General features: G+C 57.8%; 1 protein-coding gene across 1 annotated transcript; it reads left to right on the top strand.

The window, feature by feature from the left end:
* Nucleotides 1–9,029: 9,029 nt before the first annotated feature.
* LOC104578592 (glucagon receptor-like) lies at nucleotides 9,030–13,555 on the top strand. The gene is made up of 13 exons (XM_088523252.1): nucleotides 9,030–9,121; nucleotides 9,471–9,567; nucleotides 10,112–10,219; nucleotides 10,436–10,557; nucleotides 10,657–10,763; nucleotides 10,837–10,993; nucleotides 11,165–11,324; nucleotides 11,440–11,500; nucleotides 11,638–11,707; nucleotides 11,840–11,928; nucleotides 12,147–12,285; nucleotides 12,785–12,826; nucleotides 13,428–13,555. The coding sequence occupies exons 1-13, from the start codon at nucleotides 9,044–9,046 to the stop codon at nucleotides 13,497–13,499; spliced, it is 1,302 nt and encodes a 433-aa protein (XP_088379378.1). The 5' UTR covers nucleotides 9,030–9,043; the 3' UTR covers nucleotides 13,500–13,555.
* The last annotated feature ends 4,123 nt before the right edge of the window (nucleotides 13,556–17,678 follow it).

Genomic DNA, 17,678 nt, shown 5'->3' with positions numbered 1-17,678 from the left:
TCTATGGAGACACCCAAAACCAATCTAAGTTCCTGGTCTGAGATGATCTCAGAGAAACGTGGCTGAAGAGAACTGGCAGGCCGGGAGCGCACTCCGCAATTGCTGGAGGCCAGCCACTGCCGTTTCCATTTTATCTGCTTTCTCAGAAACATGTTTCTTCAAATTGACACTAGCATTTGAAATAAAATTATTTCATCAGAAGAAAACTTTTAGGGCATATATGGAGTTAAACTTCCCTGTATTTCAGTGGGACAAAGTAAGATTCGAGGGGGGGAGGTGGGAGGGAACTGACCTATAGCCAAATTGATTCAGAAAATAGCGTTAGTGTTTGTTTCTGCTGGACTTCTTTGCAATTCAGAGGCAGGGGCACGAGGAGTCTCCTGAGGCGCCGCTCCAGCCCAGCGAAACCCCTCCGGAGCATCCAGCATGGAGCGCGCCCCCGGCACCGGCGCGGCCACGGCTCTGCCCAAAATGAACAACACAGTGGAGATGAGTGCCGAGCTCAGGGAAGCGGCCAGTGCCCGCAGTTCAAGCTTTAACTCCTGCCGCTGTTGACCCCAACCTGTTCACATCCCCGTGGCCGTACCCCAGCGCAGGGCACCCCGGGGCAAGGCCGTGCTCCAAGGACGGCAACGTGCTGCCTTGCGCTCGGTAGCCAGCAGGGCTTTGCTCTCCCCTCTCTGGGGCCGCGCTCCCGACTTGGGAAGCGGGCCACGTCCTCCGGACACGCGTGGGCTGGCGCTGCCGCTCAGGGCGAAGCCCGGCCTTGCAGTACGCACACGCTGGATGGCCTCAGGCCGAGGTACGGCCGTGCCTCCCCGGGGGCACCGTGGCCAGTGCAGCCCGCCCGGCCCTAGCCTGGCCTGCCAGAGCCCTTTGGAGCCTCACGGCTGCACGGGAAGGAGTCCAGCCCCCATTTTCACACTGCATCCCCACAGCGACATCCCTGTGGAGACACATGGGATGCACCATGTCCATGAGGGAATGTTGGGAATTCTGCACTGAGCCTGCCGTGGTGGAGGGGTGCAAAGGGAAAAGCCCCCAGTGGGAGCCCCAGCCGCAGTCTCTGTCCTCTCCAGATGGGCTGGTGTCACCATGAGGCGTCCCCAGAGGAGCAGTGCTTCCCCTCTGGATAAATTGCTACTAGTCTGGGGGCTCAGGAGAAGGATATAGCCAAACACATGAAAAAATATGTTTTAGAATAAAAAAATAAAAATAAAAAGCTAATTCAGCCACGAAGGGAAATAGTCCATCAGACTGCAATCCTGTTTAAAGAGGTGGTAATAGACATGGCAACCAGCTTCTCAGCAGGCAGCAATGAAGTGAGACACAGCCTCTTACCTGCTCCTTGAATTAGGATGCCGGGGTGCAGCACCCTGGCGCAGGATGAGGATGCGGCGCTGCCTGCCAAGGCTTTACATATGGAAGAGGGCAGGCCATGCCCTTCAGCAGAGGACGGGTACAGAGAGTCCGGCTAGGAGGTAGGATGTGAATATAAATGATTTTCAGAGAAGTTCTTGATATTATCGTTTAGCCTTTCCGCTTTAATAAGGAGGAGAACCACAGCGGAAGGTAAGGGGACTCGCTAAGCTTTGGATACAGGTGCAGCAACCTAAATATCCACAGGCGCTTTGCGAGAAAGGCAGCTGTTGAGGATTTCTCTGATTAAGTGCTGAATTCAATAGTGGCGTTGTAAGCTGAGAACAGTCATTTATCAAGAGCACACGGCAAGGCTACTCTGAAGCGCCACGTTGGGAGTGACCTTTGCAGCAGACTGTTAAATGTAATAGGATCCCCTGGCCGCAACTGCCAGAGGAAGGGGAAAGGGGATGCTCCCATCTCACATGTTGTAGGCAAAGCCCTGAGCTCAAAGCTTTGCCAGGGAGGACACAAGGGGAAAGAGCTGCAGCACTTTGGAGCATAGCAAGCCGAAGCATATAACAGCATTAAATATTGCATTTCTCAAGGTCTTTGCAGGAATAACCCCCAAAGAAGCACATAGTCCAGAGAGAAGACCCAACAGTCTGCTCCCATGAAATCCATGGTAGCTTGGGTGATTCAGTATTTCCCAGAAGATAATTAGAATAGTGCTTTGTATCAGAGGGTGAAGTCAGATCCATCCAAAACCACCACAATAAAGGAGAAGAAGCACTTTGTGGCTAGGCAAAACTCGAAGTCATTTTGAGGGAGGAAGCATTAAGCCTGAAGGAACTCAATGCAAGCCCACTGCTTGGCAGCTGCTGGAGTGAGTCAATGCACTTTCATGGATCTGCTGCCACATGTTGTGGGACTACACTTTTGCAGCTACCGTCAACAGCACCATTTGCTGATATTAAAAAATATTTTGCTTTCTAGCATACAAAAGGCTTTGGTGCATCCAAGATTACAGCAGACTTCTAGAATCAAGTGGGGAGCAGTGGAGAACCGAGAGGTTGCGACAAGGAGCATCTTCCCTGACTTTTACTTTCTCATGTGGCTCTGTCCACATTCACATGCTAATGAAATCTCTACCTGGTAACAGTCTGGCAGTCCTTTCTGAGAAGTTCTTTGAATAATTGCAAGTCATGATGTGTTGATTAGCATTTCTACTCTCTGAATTACTTCTGCATGTGAAGCAAAGCAGCACCATTAGCAAAGTCTACGATAACACACATGTGAATCTCCTTGTCACTAATGGCTGTATAAAGCGACACCTGCTTCTGGGGTATGTTCCTACGGGCAAGTTTAGTAAGGCTCTTTGGAGCGGGGGGCTGATGGTTCTGCACTCCGCTGGTGCAGTGTCTAGCACAGCACCAGCAGCTGATGTGCTGCAGTTTCAGAGCAGCTCTCAAAGCAGAGCCCTCACTGTGTGCAGCCTGCCCACGAGGGGCATCGGCAGCTCTGTGCGCACGGCTGCACGGGGGCTGTTTTCCCACCTCGAGCAGCAAAGCCGGTAACACAGGTGTCACTGAGCGTGCCGTGAACCTGGAGCGCACATTGGTGTCCTGGCTGGAGCAGCGGAGGGGCCCTGGGTGCTGGCACCTGCGTGCTGGGGGGGTGCGGGTGATGCCCTCGTGGGCCACTTACACAACTGTCCTCCCAGTCCACAGCAGCTTAGGCAGAAGCTTTCTGACACCGAGCATCCTCTTGCTCTTCTTCAGATGCACCTTGAAGCAGCAGCTCTGTCCTCCCCAAAGACCCCACTTTCTCCACCAGCACCAGAACGACCATGTGGAAACATCAGCCCATGGAGAGAAGGGCAAAGCAAGGATGCGAGTGGTGAGCAGCCCAGACAGCAACACAGGAGGGAAAAGCAAGGAGGTGAAGCAGGTCTTTACCTGGAGCAAGAGCCAGTCGAGGGAGAGGAGCAGAGCTGCAAGCAGCAGAGCCAAGGCAGCCGGCCGGGGCAGGGCGAGACAGGGGGACCATCTGGAGCAGAGCACACAGAATGAGCCACGGGGCTCCGGGGCGTCGCGCTCCGCTGCCCGGTGTAATGGAAAAATCACGGTGAAAGGCAAAGTTTAACTGCGACCATCTGCAAGGGGAGCCGTGGCTGCCCGAGCGGGCCGCGGGGGCAGCCCCTCTGCCAGCCGGCGCACGGTGGCATCAGGCAGACGTTGGGTCCCAGCCTCAATGGGGAGAGCCGGGATAGCTGAAGCATCACGCAGTGGGAGCTCCAGTGTGGAAGGAAACATGTGGCCAGATGTTTGCTGAATGGCTACTCCTCTTGTGAGCGCTCGGAGACACTCAGCTCGTCTCTGAGATGGATTTCCCTGGGGGGCTTTCTGTGTAAAGAGGGGAGAACATGGCCAATTTCACCTGCAAAACACGGGGCTGTGTCCAGCGCCCCCAGGGCTGCCTCAGCCTCCGGGCAGCCAGGGGACAGTGGTTCATGGTGTCACAGGCTGATCTCTGCCCCTCACTGCTGCCCCCACTGTCCAAGGGACCCAGCAGGTTTTGGTGGGAGGATGTTGCCTTCCGCCCGGGTCCAGATGAAAAGAGCCCTCAGAGAATGTGGTAGGTTGGGGCAGCAAGTCCCAAAAGAGGAGGGGTACACGGGTGCATACACACACTCCACGTTGTCACCCTGCACTGGGGGCTGCTCTGGGACACTCCAGGATGGCTCCATTGGTGCTTCCCACCTGCAACACGAGAACCTCAGAGGCAAACGCTGACCCCGGCAGCAGCATCTTGCAGCTAACACAGATTTCTCAGCTTGACAGGCTGCTGGTGCCTGGTCTGATCATGGCCTGATGCTGCAGAGCTGCCTGCAGCACCTCGTGCCACGTGGGCTGTTGGGCTGCACAGCCCTGAGGCTGCCTCCCGCCCTGCCCGGCTCTCCCCGTACCCAAAACGCCCATGGCAGAATCATCAGCAAAGCTGGGCGCCTGGCCTGGCTGCACCCCCTTGCTTTGGGGTGCGCGACGGTGCCTATGTGCACCGATTTTTCAGCTGCAGGGTAACCCTTGGTGCTGCAGCTCCGTTGGCTGCACTGGGCTCCGAGAGAGACTGGGCCAACTGCCCTCTGCGCCTGACGTTATCGATGGGGCCTGCTGCAAGGCCGGGAGATTTGAGGGATAAAGCAATTTCAGTTTTCTTTGGCTCTGGCAAAATAAAGTATGGATTGCTGAAGGTCTCTGGAGCCACATCACCCCGTCCACGTGACGCTGCTCAGAGCGCCGCTCGCTGCCTCCGCCAGCTGCGCGGCCTCACTGCGGAGCTGGAGGCAGGAGGGGTGCGCGAGGCACAGCCGGCCAACCCCCACAAGGAGCACCCTGCTGCAGGAGCCTGGCGAGGGCTGGCAAACACGGCAACATCCACAATGACAGCAACGCCCGTGACAGGGCCGCGCCACGCAGCCAGTGCTGGACACGAGGGAGGTCAGCTCCGGGCTGGAAGTGTCCCCAGCCCCGGGAGAGGGCAGCTCTCAGCTGCTGCCATCGCTGATCCGAGCGCCAGGACTTTTGCCACCGGGCACCCACGGGTGCCCTCCTGTGCTCCGTGCTGACACGGACGTGCGTCTAGGATACAGCCGAGCCGCCACAGGGAGAACAGGCATGCGACGCTCGTGCGCTACGTGCTGTCCTCATGCAGCGGCCGCTTCGTTCCTGCCAGCCCTCCTGGAGAGGGGTTTTGTTTCTGCCAGTCCCCTTAGAAACGCTTGAGAAGTGCGTTCCTCGCCGCTCGGCGAGCGTCACCAACGCGCACCTGCCGGGCGGCTTTCCAGCCGCGGGAACGGCTGGCGCTGCGGGATGGGAACCTCCCCTGGCGCGGTGTGGACAGGCTGGTGCCTGTGGCGTTTTGCATCCTGGCAGCACCAGGTGCCTTGGCCACGGCAAGCTGCAAAGGCAGCCAGTGCCAAGCCCAAGCCTGGGTTTGCACCCTGCTGGAAAGGGCGTCCCTGCGCACCTGCACAGCCGAGGCTGGGGCAGGATTCCCCACACGCCGAGAGGGCTCATCCTGCGCCAACGGGGCTTTGCACAGCTCTGCTGGCTGCCGGGAACAGCTGGCAGCGCCTGGCACTGTCCCCTGGTCTCACACAGGGGCTCGTGCCCCTGTCCAGGGGCCCTCCAGTGTCTCCGAGGCGGCTGCCCGCAGGGAGGCTCGGAGCAGGCGCACATCTGGCTGCAGCCTGTCTGCCCCGCTGCCCAAGCCCTGCCCTTTAAATCTTAAGCAAGGGCATTATTTTTAGCCCTCTGTCCGTACATGCCAAACAGACCCAGAAAGTGATATAATCTTCTTACAAGCAGAAGCATCTGGGAAGCGCGGGAGCAGAGAGAACCCAGAAAGCAAGTGTGAAGCAGGCGGCCGAGACCAGGGTCACCTCTTGTCACCGAAGGCAGCCGGAGGCCAAGGCTTCCCCAGACCTGCCCAGCGACCGCCCCTTGTGGCAACGGCGCAGGCAGCCCTGCTCAGCTCGTTAGACGTGTTGGCGTTTTGGTTTTTAACTCCAAAGAACGGGACACTGCTCCTTTTGCCAGAGCAACAGACTCACCTTGTAATTGAGCCAAATTTGCTCCTTTGCTTTGAGCCCATTACGCGGATTTCAGAACAAGTATGGAGCTTTGGTGAGATAAATGCATTTTCAGATGCATTTGGCCAACACTGTTCTCAGGGCATAAGCCAGACAGCCTGTGCCCCCCTGCCCGAGCAGGGCTAAGCAGGGGGAGCACCACAACACACAGAGACATCCTGCTCTGCGTAGGAGACAGGGGAAGCACTGCTGGTCCCACCATGGACAGGAGATTTGGAGAAGCAAAACACCCCTGCAGATGGAGCAGCCAGGACAGCAACATCCATTTCCAGCCTTGCACTTGCAATAAACACACGCTACCGAGATCTCTGATGTGCAGCCGGTCTGAAGGACAAACCTCTGATTGCTGAACACCTCCATACTGGACCCACTGCTCCTCCCCAGCAGCTCTTCCGGCCACCTTCCCACTCCCCAAGGCTGCTCTTGGGGCTTCCAAGATCTCTACCAGCCTTCCTTCTCCTTTTCTACTGATAGGAAAGCTATGTTCACCTGCACTTCCCTTATCTGCAAACCTTTCAATTAGCATGCAGTACAAATAGGAGAGCTCTGCCTTAACCATCTTGGATGCTTTTAGAGCAGGGGAAAGTCATCTTACAAGGGTTGAGCACAGACCTGTTCCTGTCCCCTACTAGGGCCCCCTGACAAAGCAGGGAACAACTTGCCCCTGTGCCTCTGCTCTTGTGGCTTCCCTGCTCTTGGGACTGGCCGATTGGAGCTAAGCCACAGGGTGCAATGTGTGCTGGAGACCCAGCGTGCAGCCCTGCAGTGGCCGTGGGGTTGCCCGCCCTGTCTGTGCGGCCCTCATTGGGTGAGGACCTGGGTCCCTGCAGCAGCTGCCCCAGGGGACGGTCACGAGAAGCCCGAACGTGGGAGGTCCCCTGGGACTCCCCCGGGCGCTCTGGGGAGCCCGAGCGGGGCTGTCCCCCCGCGGCCCCGGTGCGGGTGCGTGAGGGGGCCCCCTCCGCAGCGCCCCGTGCCCGGCCCCGCGCCAGGGGCGGGCGGGCAGCGGCGGGGGGCGGGCGCGGCGGAGCCCCGGGAGGCGGTGCCGCCCCCGAGCCCCCTCCCCGTCGGGGCTCGGCGGTGGCGGGAGGCGCCGGGGCCGCAGACGCCGCTCGCTGCCGCCGCGCTCGCCCCGCGGAGCCGCCGCCGCCGCCGCCGCGCACGGTAAGCGGCGCCGCCGGGTCGGGGCCGGGCTCGCGCTGCGGGAGCCCCGGCGGGCGCTGCCCGCGCGGGACGGGGCGGCCCGGGCGCCGGGACGGGCTGTGGCGCCCGCGGGAAGGGGAGCCCTGGGGGCACAGGGTGGGGGGCGTCCAGCCCCGGCAGACAGGGAGCCTCGGGGGGCTCGGGCAGGTGCTTCCGTGCTGGATGTGGTCCCGATGGAGCAGTCCCGGGCGAGCTCTCCATAGGAGGTCCCGGTAATTCCTGCCGGCCGGGCGTCCCTCGCAACAAGTGCAGCCCGCGGACGCCGCCAGGTCGCAGGTTGTGTCCACGTGCCGGGACCTGGCCCTGCTCCCCAGCCCGAAGCAGGGGCTGGAATGGCCTGGGAAGTGATGGGGCGCCGCTTCAGGGCTCTCGTCGCAGGAGCCATTTCCCTGCTGCAGCGTGGGAGATGCCTGGTCACTGAGTGCTGGGGTGGGAGTGACACCGCAGGTCCCACCAGAGCCGCAGCGAGAGGTTTCCTTGCCCTTCCCTGAGGTTAGGGCTGCCATAGTGCTGGCCCCTGGCTCGGTGGAATCTCCGCATCTCTCAGTCCCAGAGAGAGCCCAGGGGCCACCGTGGCCAGCGAGTGCAGGAGACACAACATTGCAGAGGCGGCAAGAATCATTTCTCTAATACAGACACACATGGCCACGAGGGCGCCTGCTCCCTGCTGGGGCAGGGCTGTGCCGAGCCCTGCTCCCTGCCGCGGTGCAGGACGCTGCGAACCCAGCTTGCCTGGGCTTCTCCTGCCACCCCTTCATGGCTTCTTGGCGTGGGACTGGGGGCCTCCAGGCAGCACTGCTCAGTAGCTATCGCCTCGTGCTAGCACACGCTGTGGGGCTGCTGTGCCTGCCGCTGCTGAGCACCTGCATGTGGCAGTCCTGGCATGTACGAGGGCGGTGTGTCTGGGTTAGAGAAATGAGTTTTGCCCCCTCTGTGATGCTGTGTCCCCCGCACTCGCTTGCCAGCTGCCTCGTGGGCTGCTGAAGGCAGAGCAGAAGCAGGCAGCGCTCGGCTGAGAGGCATGATGTGATTATGGCTGGCTCTGGGCTGCTTTGCCTAATGCTTCCTGAGGTCCTGGGCAGAGAAATGACTCCAGGGTCATGCCAGGCCAGCGTGTGTCTGCGGTGTGGACCCAGCTTGCTGTGGAGGACAGTGCCCACTGCATGCCGGCTATGCACTCGGGGTGCAGGGGAGCTGGGGGACGTGTGTCACCAGGGTGGTCCCCAAGCAGTTCCCATGCATGTCCTGGTGTGCTGATCCACAAGCGCCGCAGGACGACAGCCTGCGTCCGCAGGCACCACTGGCAGGTTGAGGGACAGCGAGGTGACACTGGGCACTGTTCTGCTGCACACAGGGCAGGAGTCCTGGGGGGCAGGTTGCGCTGGGTCCTTCGCGAGTCCATGTCCTTCCCATGCTGCTGCCTGCCTGCCTCAAGCTGCAGGTGCCCTCTGCACCCCATGCTTGGCTCTTCTGGTTCCCTTAAGCACAGAAAATCCCTATGCCATTGCCTCCAGGACAGCCTTGACAAGCTCCAGCTGTCCTGTGACAACCTCTGCAATTTGTCTGAGTCCCCTCCTTATGCGGGGGCTCCACCACAGCCAGAGAAGGGCCTGACCAGCACACGCTTTGTTGAGGTTTGCACTGCGGCACTGCATGGGGGTCTCCTCCCCTGCCTTTGGGAGCGCGTCTCCCTCAGCCATGCTCAGGGGCGAGCGGCAACAGGGAGCTCAAATCACTGCCCTTGTGTCTCTTACTCAGGACCAGGTCCTGGTTCAGCTTGGACCCACAGAGGTGTTGGGAGCACCAGTGTGGCCAGTGGGGACAACCATGAGGGATGTGCGTGTCTCTGGGTACCGCCGGAGGCTCGTCCACCTCGCCTGGATGTGCCTGGTGTCCTCCGTGCCGGTAAGGGAGCAGGGCTGGGGCCAGCCTGTGGGCAGCAGGGCCCTGCTAGCTGCGTTCTCCTAACATTGTTCCCCGTTCCCATGCTTCCCTGCCTGTCCCTTGGGCATCCAGCCTGCAGCAGCTGTACTGGGTCTTGTCTGGTGGGCTCAGCACTAGTGCTTGGAAGTGGCCCAGCTCCTGGCTCTGCAGGTTGTGCTGTTCCCTGGGGGCACCACGCAGAGCTGGGCAGGTTGCTGGGCTCTCCCTGGGGCCCTGCGCTGAGGGCACAGCCGTGCTGCAGGCACAGGCAGCACAGAGCACAGGGCCCAGCGGGCAGGCGGGAGCACTAAGTCCAGCTCTGCGCTTGCAGCACAGTGGAGCCAAGGTGCTGGAAAGGACCTTTGAGGAGTGGATGAGGTACCGTGACGAGTGCCTGCGGAGGATGGTGAGCGAGCCGTACCCCACAGGTAGGGCTCCCACAGGCACCGTAGTGGCTACAGGATAGCAGTGGGTTGAGTATGGAGACCTGGGCCCTGCTGTGCTAGGGATCTCTGTCCATATCCATGATCTCAGCTCATGTCCAGCTCTAGCAGAGCAAACCCTGCGCGAGGCCTCATGCTGGGGGTAACCATGCACCAGTCAGGTCCCAGCTGAGGAGCAAAGGTCGGGGCTGGGAGATGAGCAGGGGTCCTTGGTCATGCCTAGGGTCCCGTGCAGAGCTATACTGGCCCACACAGACCATCCTGGTCCTGGGAGCTGAGGTCAGCACGAGGCAGAGTCTCCTCCGGAGCCCTGCAGAAGACAGCAAGTACCTCCTGCTCCCTCCTGGGAAGGAGCGCAATGCTGCTGCTCATGGGGACAGAGCGGCCCTTTTCCTTTCATGCATCCCTACTTTTCCATAGTGCCTCTCTTGCCACAGCCAGGGATGGCTTGAGGGCTGCCCAGGGGCTGGTATGCATATGAGACTGGCACCTTTCCTGGGGCTCTGGGTTTTGTCTTTGCTCTTGGAAGGGCTTTTCTGCAACCGGACATTTGACATGTACGCCTGCTGGCCGGATGGGAGCCCTGGCACCACCGTCAACGTCTCCTGCCCTTTCTACCTGCCTTGGTTTGAGAAAGGTGACAACAACCCTTTTCCATCCTGCACCCACAGGACAAACAGGGGTCTGGGGGGGGCGGGCTGAGCGGAGCCTGCTGCATGCCGGGTTGGTCATCCCTCCCACTGCAAGGGGGAGGAAGGGGGCCACAAGCAGATGTGGCTAGAAGGGGCATCCATAGCAGGCCAGCGGGGCCACGTCAGCCCGAAGGGGATGTGGCCGTGCTTTGTGTCCACAGTGAAACACGGGCAGGTGAGCCGCAAGTGCGGGCTGGACGGGCAGTGGGTGACAGTGAACGGCAGCCAGCCCTGGCGGGACTACTCGCAGTGCGAGGAGGAGATGGAGTCCACCATGGAGGAGGTGGGCTTCCCCTTGGCAGTGCCCCGAGCAGGGCGCTGGGGTGGGAATGGCGACGCTCAGGGAGGAGGCTGGACTCACCGGTGCTGTGCTCACGTGCAGGAGGGTGCCCGCAGGCTCATGGTGAGTTTCAAGGTGCTCTACACCGTGGGGTACTCCCTGTCGCTGATGACCCTCATCTCTGCCCTGCTCGTCCTCACCGTCTTCAGGTAGGGAACACGGGGAAGGGGCCGTAGGCACCTCCATGGGCATGCGGCCAGCGGGCCCCCTTGCTGTCTGCAGGAAGCTCCGCTGCACCAGGAACTACATCCACGCCAACCTGTTCGCCTCCTTCGGGCTGCGGGCCACCTCAGTGATCGTCAAGGATGCGCTCTTGGAGAGACGCTGGGGCATGGAGGTGGCGCGGGTGGCTGACTGGGAGGCCCTGCTGAGCAATGAGGCAAGGGCCACGGTGGCTGCGGGGAAGCGGGGGCCACGTGGGGCTGCGCGTGGCACTGGCGGCCCTCAGGACTGGGCAGGCGGGAGCTGACGGCCCTCATGGGGCCGCGTCGCCTCGAGGCTGCCTCATGGCCACCGCCCTGCCGCCTCACGGCTGCTGTGCTCTCCGCAGGCGGCCATTGGCTGCCGCGCAGCGCAGGTGCTCATGCAGTACTGCATCCTCGCCAATCACTACTGGTTCCTGGTGGAGGCCGTCTACCTGTACAAGCTGCTGATCGGCGCCGTCTTCTCCGAGAGGAATTACTACCGGCTCTACCTCTACCTGGGCTGGGGTAGGTGTCACGGGGCACAGGCAGCCCTGGGGTCCATCCTGGCTCTCTGCACCAGGCTGGTTGCTCAGCTCAGGCGGGTACTCGGTCTTGACAGGCTTTGTGGTCTGACTTGCAGGCACTCCCGTGGTGTTTGTGGTGCCCTGGATGGCCGCTAAGTACCTGAAGGAAAACGCAGAGTGAGTGGGGAAGGACGCGGGGCCCCAGGGCTGGCTGTCGGGGAGGGGGACCGAGGCCGCTATGGGGCAGGAGCTGGCATGTGGCTGAAAGCATCTACCTTGGGGCCCGGCGTCACTGCACTGCTCTCCCTGCCCAGGTGCTGGGCGCTGAATGAGAACATGGCCTACTGGTGGATCATCCGCATCCCCATCCTGCTGGCGTCCCTGGTAAGGGGGGCTGGGGTGCCTCCCCCAGCAGGGGAGCACAGCTGCCTTCCCCACAGCCCCTCCAGGGGTGCCAGGCTGGGGGGTGGGTGCCCCTGCCCAGGGCACTCCTGTGTTAGCACCGTCTCCCCCCAGATCAACCTGCTGATCTTCATGCGGATCCTCAAGGTGATTCTGGCCAAACTGCGCGCAAACCAGAAGGGCTACGCAGACTACAAGCTGCGGTGAGCTGAGGGGGCTGCGCTCTATGCCATGCCATCCTCCCCACTTCCCTCTCCTCCAGGGCAGCACGCTGCTTCAGTCCTGTAATGTCATTAAATGATAATCCTGATATTAATAAACAAGCTCTTAATTAACTCAGCGCAGCTCTGAGGTGCACTTTGCAGGCATGCGCAAACTGTTTAATACTCACAGCTCCAGATGATCCCTTCTGCCCTTTCAGGTTGGCCAAAGCCACACTGACCCTCATCCCCCTCTTTGGGATCCACGAGGTGGTCTTCATCTTCGCCACCGATGAGCAAACTACAGGCATCCTGCGCTACATCAAGGTGTTCTTCACCCTCTTCCTCAACTCCTTCCAGGTGAGGCAGAAGGGTGGGTTGTGCAGCACAGGGCCCACACAGAGGGGAGAGGCCCCTTTTCTTCTGCCCGTTGCCAGCCTGGCAGTGCCCACCACTGCCTCTTGTCGGGGTTGTGTGTTCCTGGCCTGGGGAGTCAGTACTATGCCCCCTCCAGACTGCAGGCACCAAGAGCATCTCACCCTCTTGCAGTCGCTCCAGAGCAAACCCCCTTCTATGCACTGCCCCCAGCAGAGCACTAAGAAAGGGGAGGGAGTGGGCACCATTTCCAAAGCCCTATGGCCAGCAGAAAATCTAGAGGTCTTGTCACCATCTGCTTTATGACAATGGAGAAGCTAATGTGTCTGCTGCACCAAGCTGGTGGTGGCAGGGAAGAAGGAAAACACCAGAAATAGTCTCATGAGACAAAACACACAGTAGTTCCTAGGGCCACTAAACACACCATCCACCGAGAGGCCAGTGCTGATTTCAGTCTCGCTCTGAGCTCTTGTTCTCTCTGCAGGGCTTCCTGGTGGCTGTGCTATATTGTTTTGCCAATAAGGAGGTATGTCCAACTTCTGCAAGCTTTGCTTTACTACTCACCCACTTCTGCCTAGAGCTTGCACTGCTTTCCTTGTCCCACAGCTGGAGCAGGAGGCAGCCAGGGTCTCATCCTGGCCTCTCCTGGGCTGGGTCTGGAACCAACCACCACCTGAGAGCACTCATGGCTCTTCCTGCCCCTAACAGGAGGCAGGAGGGCTTGCAGAGGGGGCCAGGCTGAGACAGTGCGAGCAACCCATGCCCTATGCTTAGCCCAGCTGGCTCTGGGGCTTGCATTGCTGTACTGAGCAGGACCCATTTTGCCACTAGTTTAGGGTGCCGAAAGCCAGTCAACTCAAAGATGGGAGATATCCTTGGGCCTTGACTTCATTGACATTTTGTGCTGGGACCTGAGCTACGTTTGTGATCTGCCAGCCACAGACTTTGCCTGTTGTGCCAATTGGTTTGCAGGGAGAGAAGATGCTCCTCTAGAGCATGCAGGCTCAGCCCAGCCCCCAAACACCTCCAGCTCCCTAAAGGCTCCCACCTTAGCCTTCCCTGCACCACTAGCAGCAGGGAGGAAGAGGTGACAGGGCACTACCTGGGGCATCTCATTTCCTTGCTAGGTAAAGTCAGAAATAAAGAAGAAGTGGCAGCTGTGGAAGCTTGACCATCCAGCACTCTGCTGTACCCAGTGATGGCAGCACAGCACAGCTATGGCGACCTGCCCCAGAGAGGACAGGGGGGCTGCAAGTGTCACCACCACCAATGCAACAGCTGCCCTGAAGCTTGCTCTGGTACGGCACCTCTGTCTGCCATTAAGTGAGCTGGGAAGTTACGTCCCAGCTGTGCCGAGGACCTGGAAGCAGGGCACAAGCACTAAAGGAAACTGCAGCAGCATGCATCAGGAATGGCTGGGCTCGGAGCAGTTCCCAAAGCTGTGCTGCATCCAAGGGCAGTGGAGAAGATTCCTTCTGCTGCAGTCTAGGACTGAGATGGACATGCTTGGCTCTTACAAGACAATGCCATCTCCTCAGAAAAACTCACCTTGATTGGGTTCAGCACAGAGCAGGTAACCTACGTGGGGGAGGTCAGCCTGCTCATTTCTACACTGCCTGACCTGACCATACAGCATCACAAACTACCTCTGTTGGCATCTGCCAGGTCTGCACACAGGAACTTCTTCCCCATCAACACTGATGTCTTAGGCATCTGCAGCAACAGGATACAGCAGCTGGAGATGGAGCCTGGCCATCAGCAGAGGGTAAGCTCCAGGGAGACACCGCAGCGTTGCTTGGTCCCAACATCCCTGCGCAGTATCTGTGGCCACCATTCTGGTTGACAAGCATCTCCTGCTGCCACTGCATTCAGAGCTGGAAACATGAAGTGTCCTGAGCTGTGCCAAGCAATTCTGTGATCCAGGGCATCCTGTTCCTGCTCTCCTTGCCCTAAGCTAAGGCCATATTGCTAGTGCCATGAACTGTCTATTCCAGAGGAATCCCTCCTGCGAAGCTCTTATCATAGATGCCTTCCGCACCTTCTCACTACCCTCATAACCGACACAGAACACGGCCTCCCGCAACATCTGCCTCCCTCTTCCTCTCCCTTCCCCCTCCAGCTAGAGGGAACACTAGTTTTCTCCCTTCTCTGAGCTCCTCTGCAGCAGAGCCACCTCAGAGCCTCCATTTGCAGTGAGCAGAATCAGGGGAGCAGGAGAGCAGAGGCCTCTACAGCATCCAAGTACTTAAGTTTTTCTCCTCACAGCACCCTTTAGGCAAGGGCAGTACAGCTTCTTCTTTGGCAGCAGGGGAAAAACCACAACAGAGGGCCAGGGACTCCAGAGCACCAGCCTAGAACACAGCTGGGAGCTGAGCCTTGGCCTCAACAAATCCTTGGCTCAGCCTCTTAACCACCTCCTCCTTCCACAACTATGGAGTCCCACACAGGAAACATCTTTGGCTTGTGAACTGTTCCCACTGACAAAAGACTGGGCACTTTGTCACAGCTGTTGAACAGATGTTTTAAGCTATTTGTTTTCCTGTAGGACACCAAAGCATTAGCTGCACACCTATCAAGTGCCCTGTTGTACCCTGAAAATCTACAATCTGTTCCCTTCCTGGCTCTTCTCAGCAAATCTACTGATCCCAAGAGGGGGACACTGCAGAACCTGATGGGAGAGCCCCGTTTGTGCTGCCCTTGGCACATCCCAGCTGCCAGACTGCAACAGGGATCCGACATCCCCACATAAAGCATCCACATGAGAAGAGCCAGCAGCAAGCAGTGCTCCCCAGCACGCGTGGCTCAGAGCAGCCCCACGCCTCTCCCTTGGGGAGCAGAGCAGCTCTGCAGTTCAAGCACTGATTGTCCCTTGCATCTGGTTTTGCTAGAGGGCAGAGCTACCCAGGGGAGCCTAACTCTGGTGCTGTCCCCTAAAAGCCAAAGGGCAGCACCTGCCAACAACACTCAAGGCCCTTGCTCTCACCTCCAGTAGCAGTGCTGCTGAGGCTGCAAGACCATCATTTATGTTGCATGAACAGCCACAGCTGCAGCAGGAGGGTGGAAGCAGTTCCAAGTCTCCATTACAGAATTGGGTATGGGTAGTTCTCCAGCTCCAGGCAAGCTGCTCACACAGCCCCCTGGGCTTACAGGCACATGGAAAGCACCACATAAATACAATGTCTTAAGGAGGGCTGCCTTGAGCACAGGGAATAAAGGAGTCATGCCAGGCTCAGTTGCATCTGGGTTCAAAACCAGAGAACAAGTCATGCAGGAGTTCTTTCCTGGATAGATATAACTCCTCTGAGACCATTTTGCACATTAACTCTTTTCAGATGTAAATAAATGTTTATTTTTCAGCAAATGGAGCATGTCACTTCCGTCTGCCCTGAGGGAAGGAAACAGCTCTCAGGCAGTGAGGTAAAGGCAGCAGCATAGGCAAGGATGCCAATATTCACCTTGCCCCACAAGCACACACAGTCCCAGTTACAAAGGCATCAAAGGGGTACCCAGAGCCTCTGCCTCAATGCAGAGCACACTTCTACTCTTTATGAATAGATTTCAGTTTATACAGCAAGGAGGTAAGTGGTAAAATGAAACAGTTTCATGATGATGATAATAAATAACACAAACAGCTACTCAAGTCTGGCGCCCAGCTGAGCCATTTGCAAAACACAGCAGCAGGTACCTGCTCCTGGGCAGGAGCTGGGTCCCTCTCTGGTCACCCCTTTGCTGGCTGCTGCAAGCTCCAGCAGCCCCTGGCAGCCTGTGTTTGGGGGTGCTGCTACAGGATGGGTGCCAAACCTATTAGAAGTCACCTGCCTCGGGAAGGGAAAGGTGGCCCTCTTCCCAAAAACCCCACTTGCTCTCTTCGATAAACACTGGCCTCTGTTTCCATATGGTCCTCTGTGAGGTGCTGCTTGGTGCAAGATGAAGCTAAGGAGAGGAGACAGGGATCACTTCTGAACTCCTAGGACCCTATCTTCTCCTAGTGAAAGGAAGCTGCTTCTCCAGGTCTTTCCACGAGTTTCAAAACTGGGTATGAAGACAGAAAATCTTCACTGCACACTGGACCAGTGCCAGGCTGCTCTAGGATAAGGACTACAAAAGCAAGGTCATAGTGCAGCATTCTTTGCCCCACTCTTGCCAGTCCAGGCCCCAAGTCGGCTTAGCTTGCACTGAAACAAAGTGCTTTAGTGCTGGCTAGGAAATGAGATTGTGGTGCTGTTGTCTTATTTAAACTTGGTAATAGGAGACAAAGAGGATACAATTCTGCAGCTATCTCCAGTGACAGATCAGAGCTTTGGCAGAGGCTTTGAAAGAGCTTGGTCATACAGACAGCTCACAACAGTCTCAGAGCAGAAATGGAAGCAAAAAACCTCAGCACGCAACTTAGCGAGGCCCCATTCTCACTGTAGAGACAATAACCTTTGCCATGTAACTAGGACCTTTTTGGGGGGCAAAAGGTGTCAATGCCCAGAGGAAGAAGCTGGGCTCTGAGGAGCTCAGTTTCTTACCAACACACAGTCCTCTGCAGCACTGGCACTGCCTGGCTACAGCAGGACCCCATCACCAATACAGCTCGTGGTACAAGGGTGTCCCCTCCATCAGAGAGGGGACAGGGAAGCCCCGGATAGGGAAGCCCCAGAACCCCTGAGCATGCAGGTATCTGGAGAGGAAGCTGGAAAGAGTTGTACATAGTTCTGACTGTCCTGAAAGAAATCAAATCAGGGTATTCACAATTCAACAACCCTAGCTCCTCTTAGGGAAGCCTACAGACCAGGCACCAGAAACAGTTGTTTACTTTTTATATTTTTTAAGAAATCCAAGCCAGCAAATGCTAATTTTATTCAGCCAGCCGACACAGTCTGCAGGACAGTTTAATTTACAGCAGCACCAGACTCTCCCTGCTGCCTGCACAGCCACCCCTTTCAGCACTGAATGCTTTTATAACTCTACATTTAAGGTATTGCCTCCTTAAAGAAACACACTTCTGCATGAAAAACTTGTCTCCGCTGCACCATTACTAAGGTACTTCTGTGGGACTCCCTTTCTTCCTTGAGATCTACAGCAACACATCTCACCCACTCACCCTTATTCCAGTTTCAAGCCCACCTAAATGGTCCTGGGCTGCTGATTGGAAAGGCTGACACTAGCTCCAAGGATGGAGTTGGAAACAATTCTTTGTGTTTTGCTAACAGTGATCAAGCTAAAAAAAATAAAACAAAAAACTAAACACACACAGAAAGAAAACACCATTTCTTCCCCTTCTCAGCAAAGAGAAGGGCAATTTTTCAGGCTCCTCAAGCCCATCGCTCAGAATTTTCTTTTTTTTTCTCCCCCACATAGGGCTCGTCAATACCAAATAAAAGAGAATCACT

Source organism: Tinamus guttatus, unplaced genomic scaffold (assembly GCF_059628265.1).
Source record: "Tinamus guttatus ecotype Peru unplaced genomic scaffold, ASM5962826v1 Tinamus_guttatus_pri_ptg000172l, whole genome shotgun sequence".
NCBI classification, from domain to species: domain Eukaryota; kingdom Metazoa; phylum Chordata; class Aves; order Tinamiformes; family Tinamidae; genus Tinamus; species Tinamus guttatus.
Note: the sequence above shows the minus strand (reverse complement) of the source record. Positions and strands in the feature narration are given on the sequence as shown.

Excerpts from the sequence above, each read along its gene's own strand:
- LOC104578592 (XM_088523252.1), top strand. The coding sequence starts at position 9,044 with ATGAGGGATGTGCGTGTCTCTGGGTACCGCCGGAGGCTCGTCCACCTC. Across the intron at positions 11,325-11,439 it reads CTACCTCTACCTGGGCTGGG|GCACTCCCGTGGTGTTTGTG; the intron begins GTAGGTGTCACG and ends TCTGACTTGCAG. Across the intron at positions 12,827-13,427 it reads ATTGTTTTGCCAATAAGGAG|GTAAAGTCAGAAATAAAGAA; the intron begins GTATGTCCAACT and ends TTTCCTTGCTAG.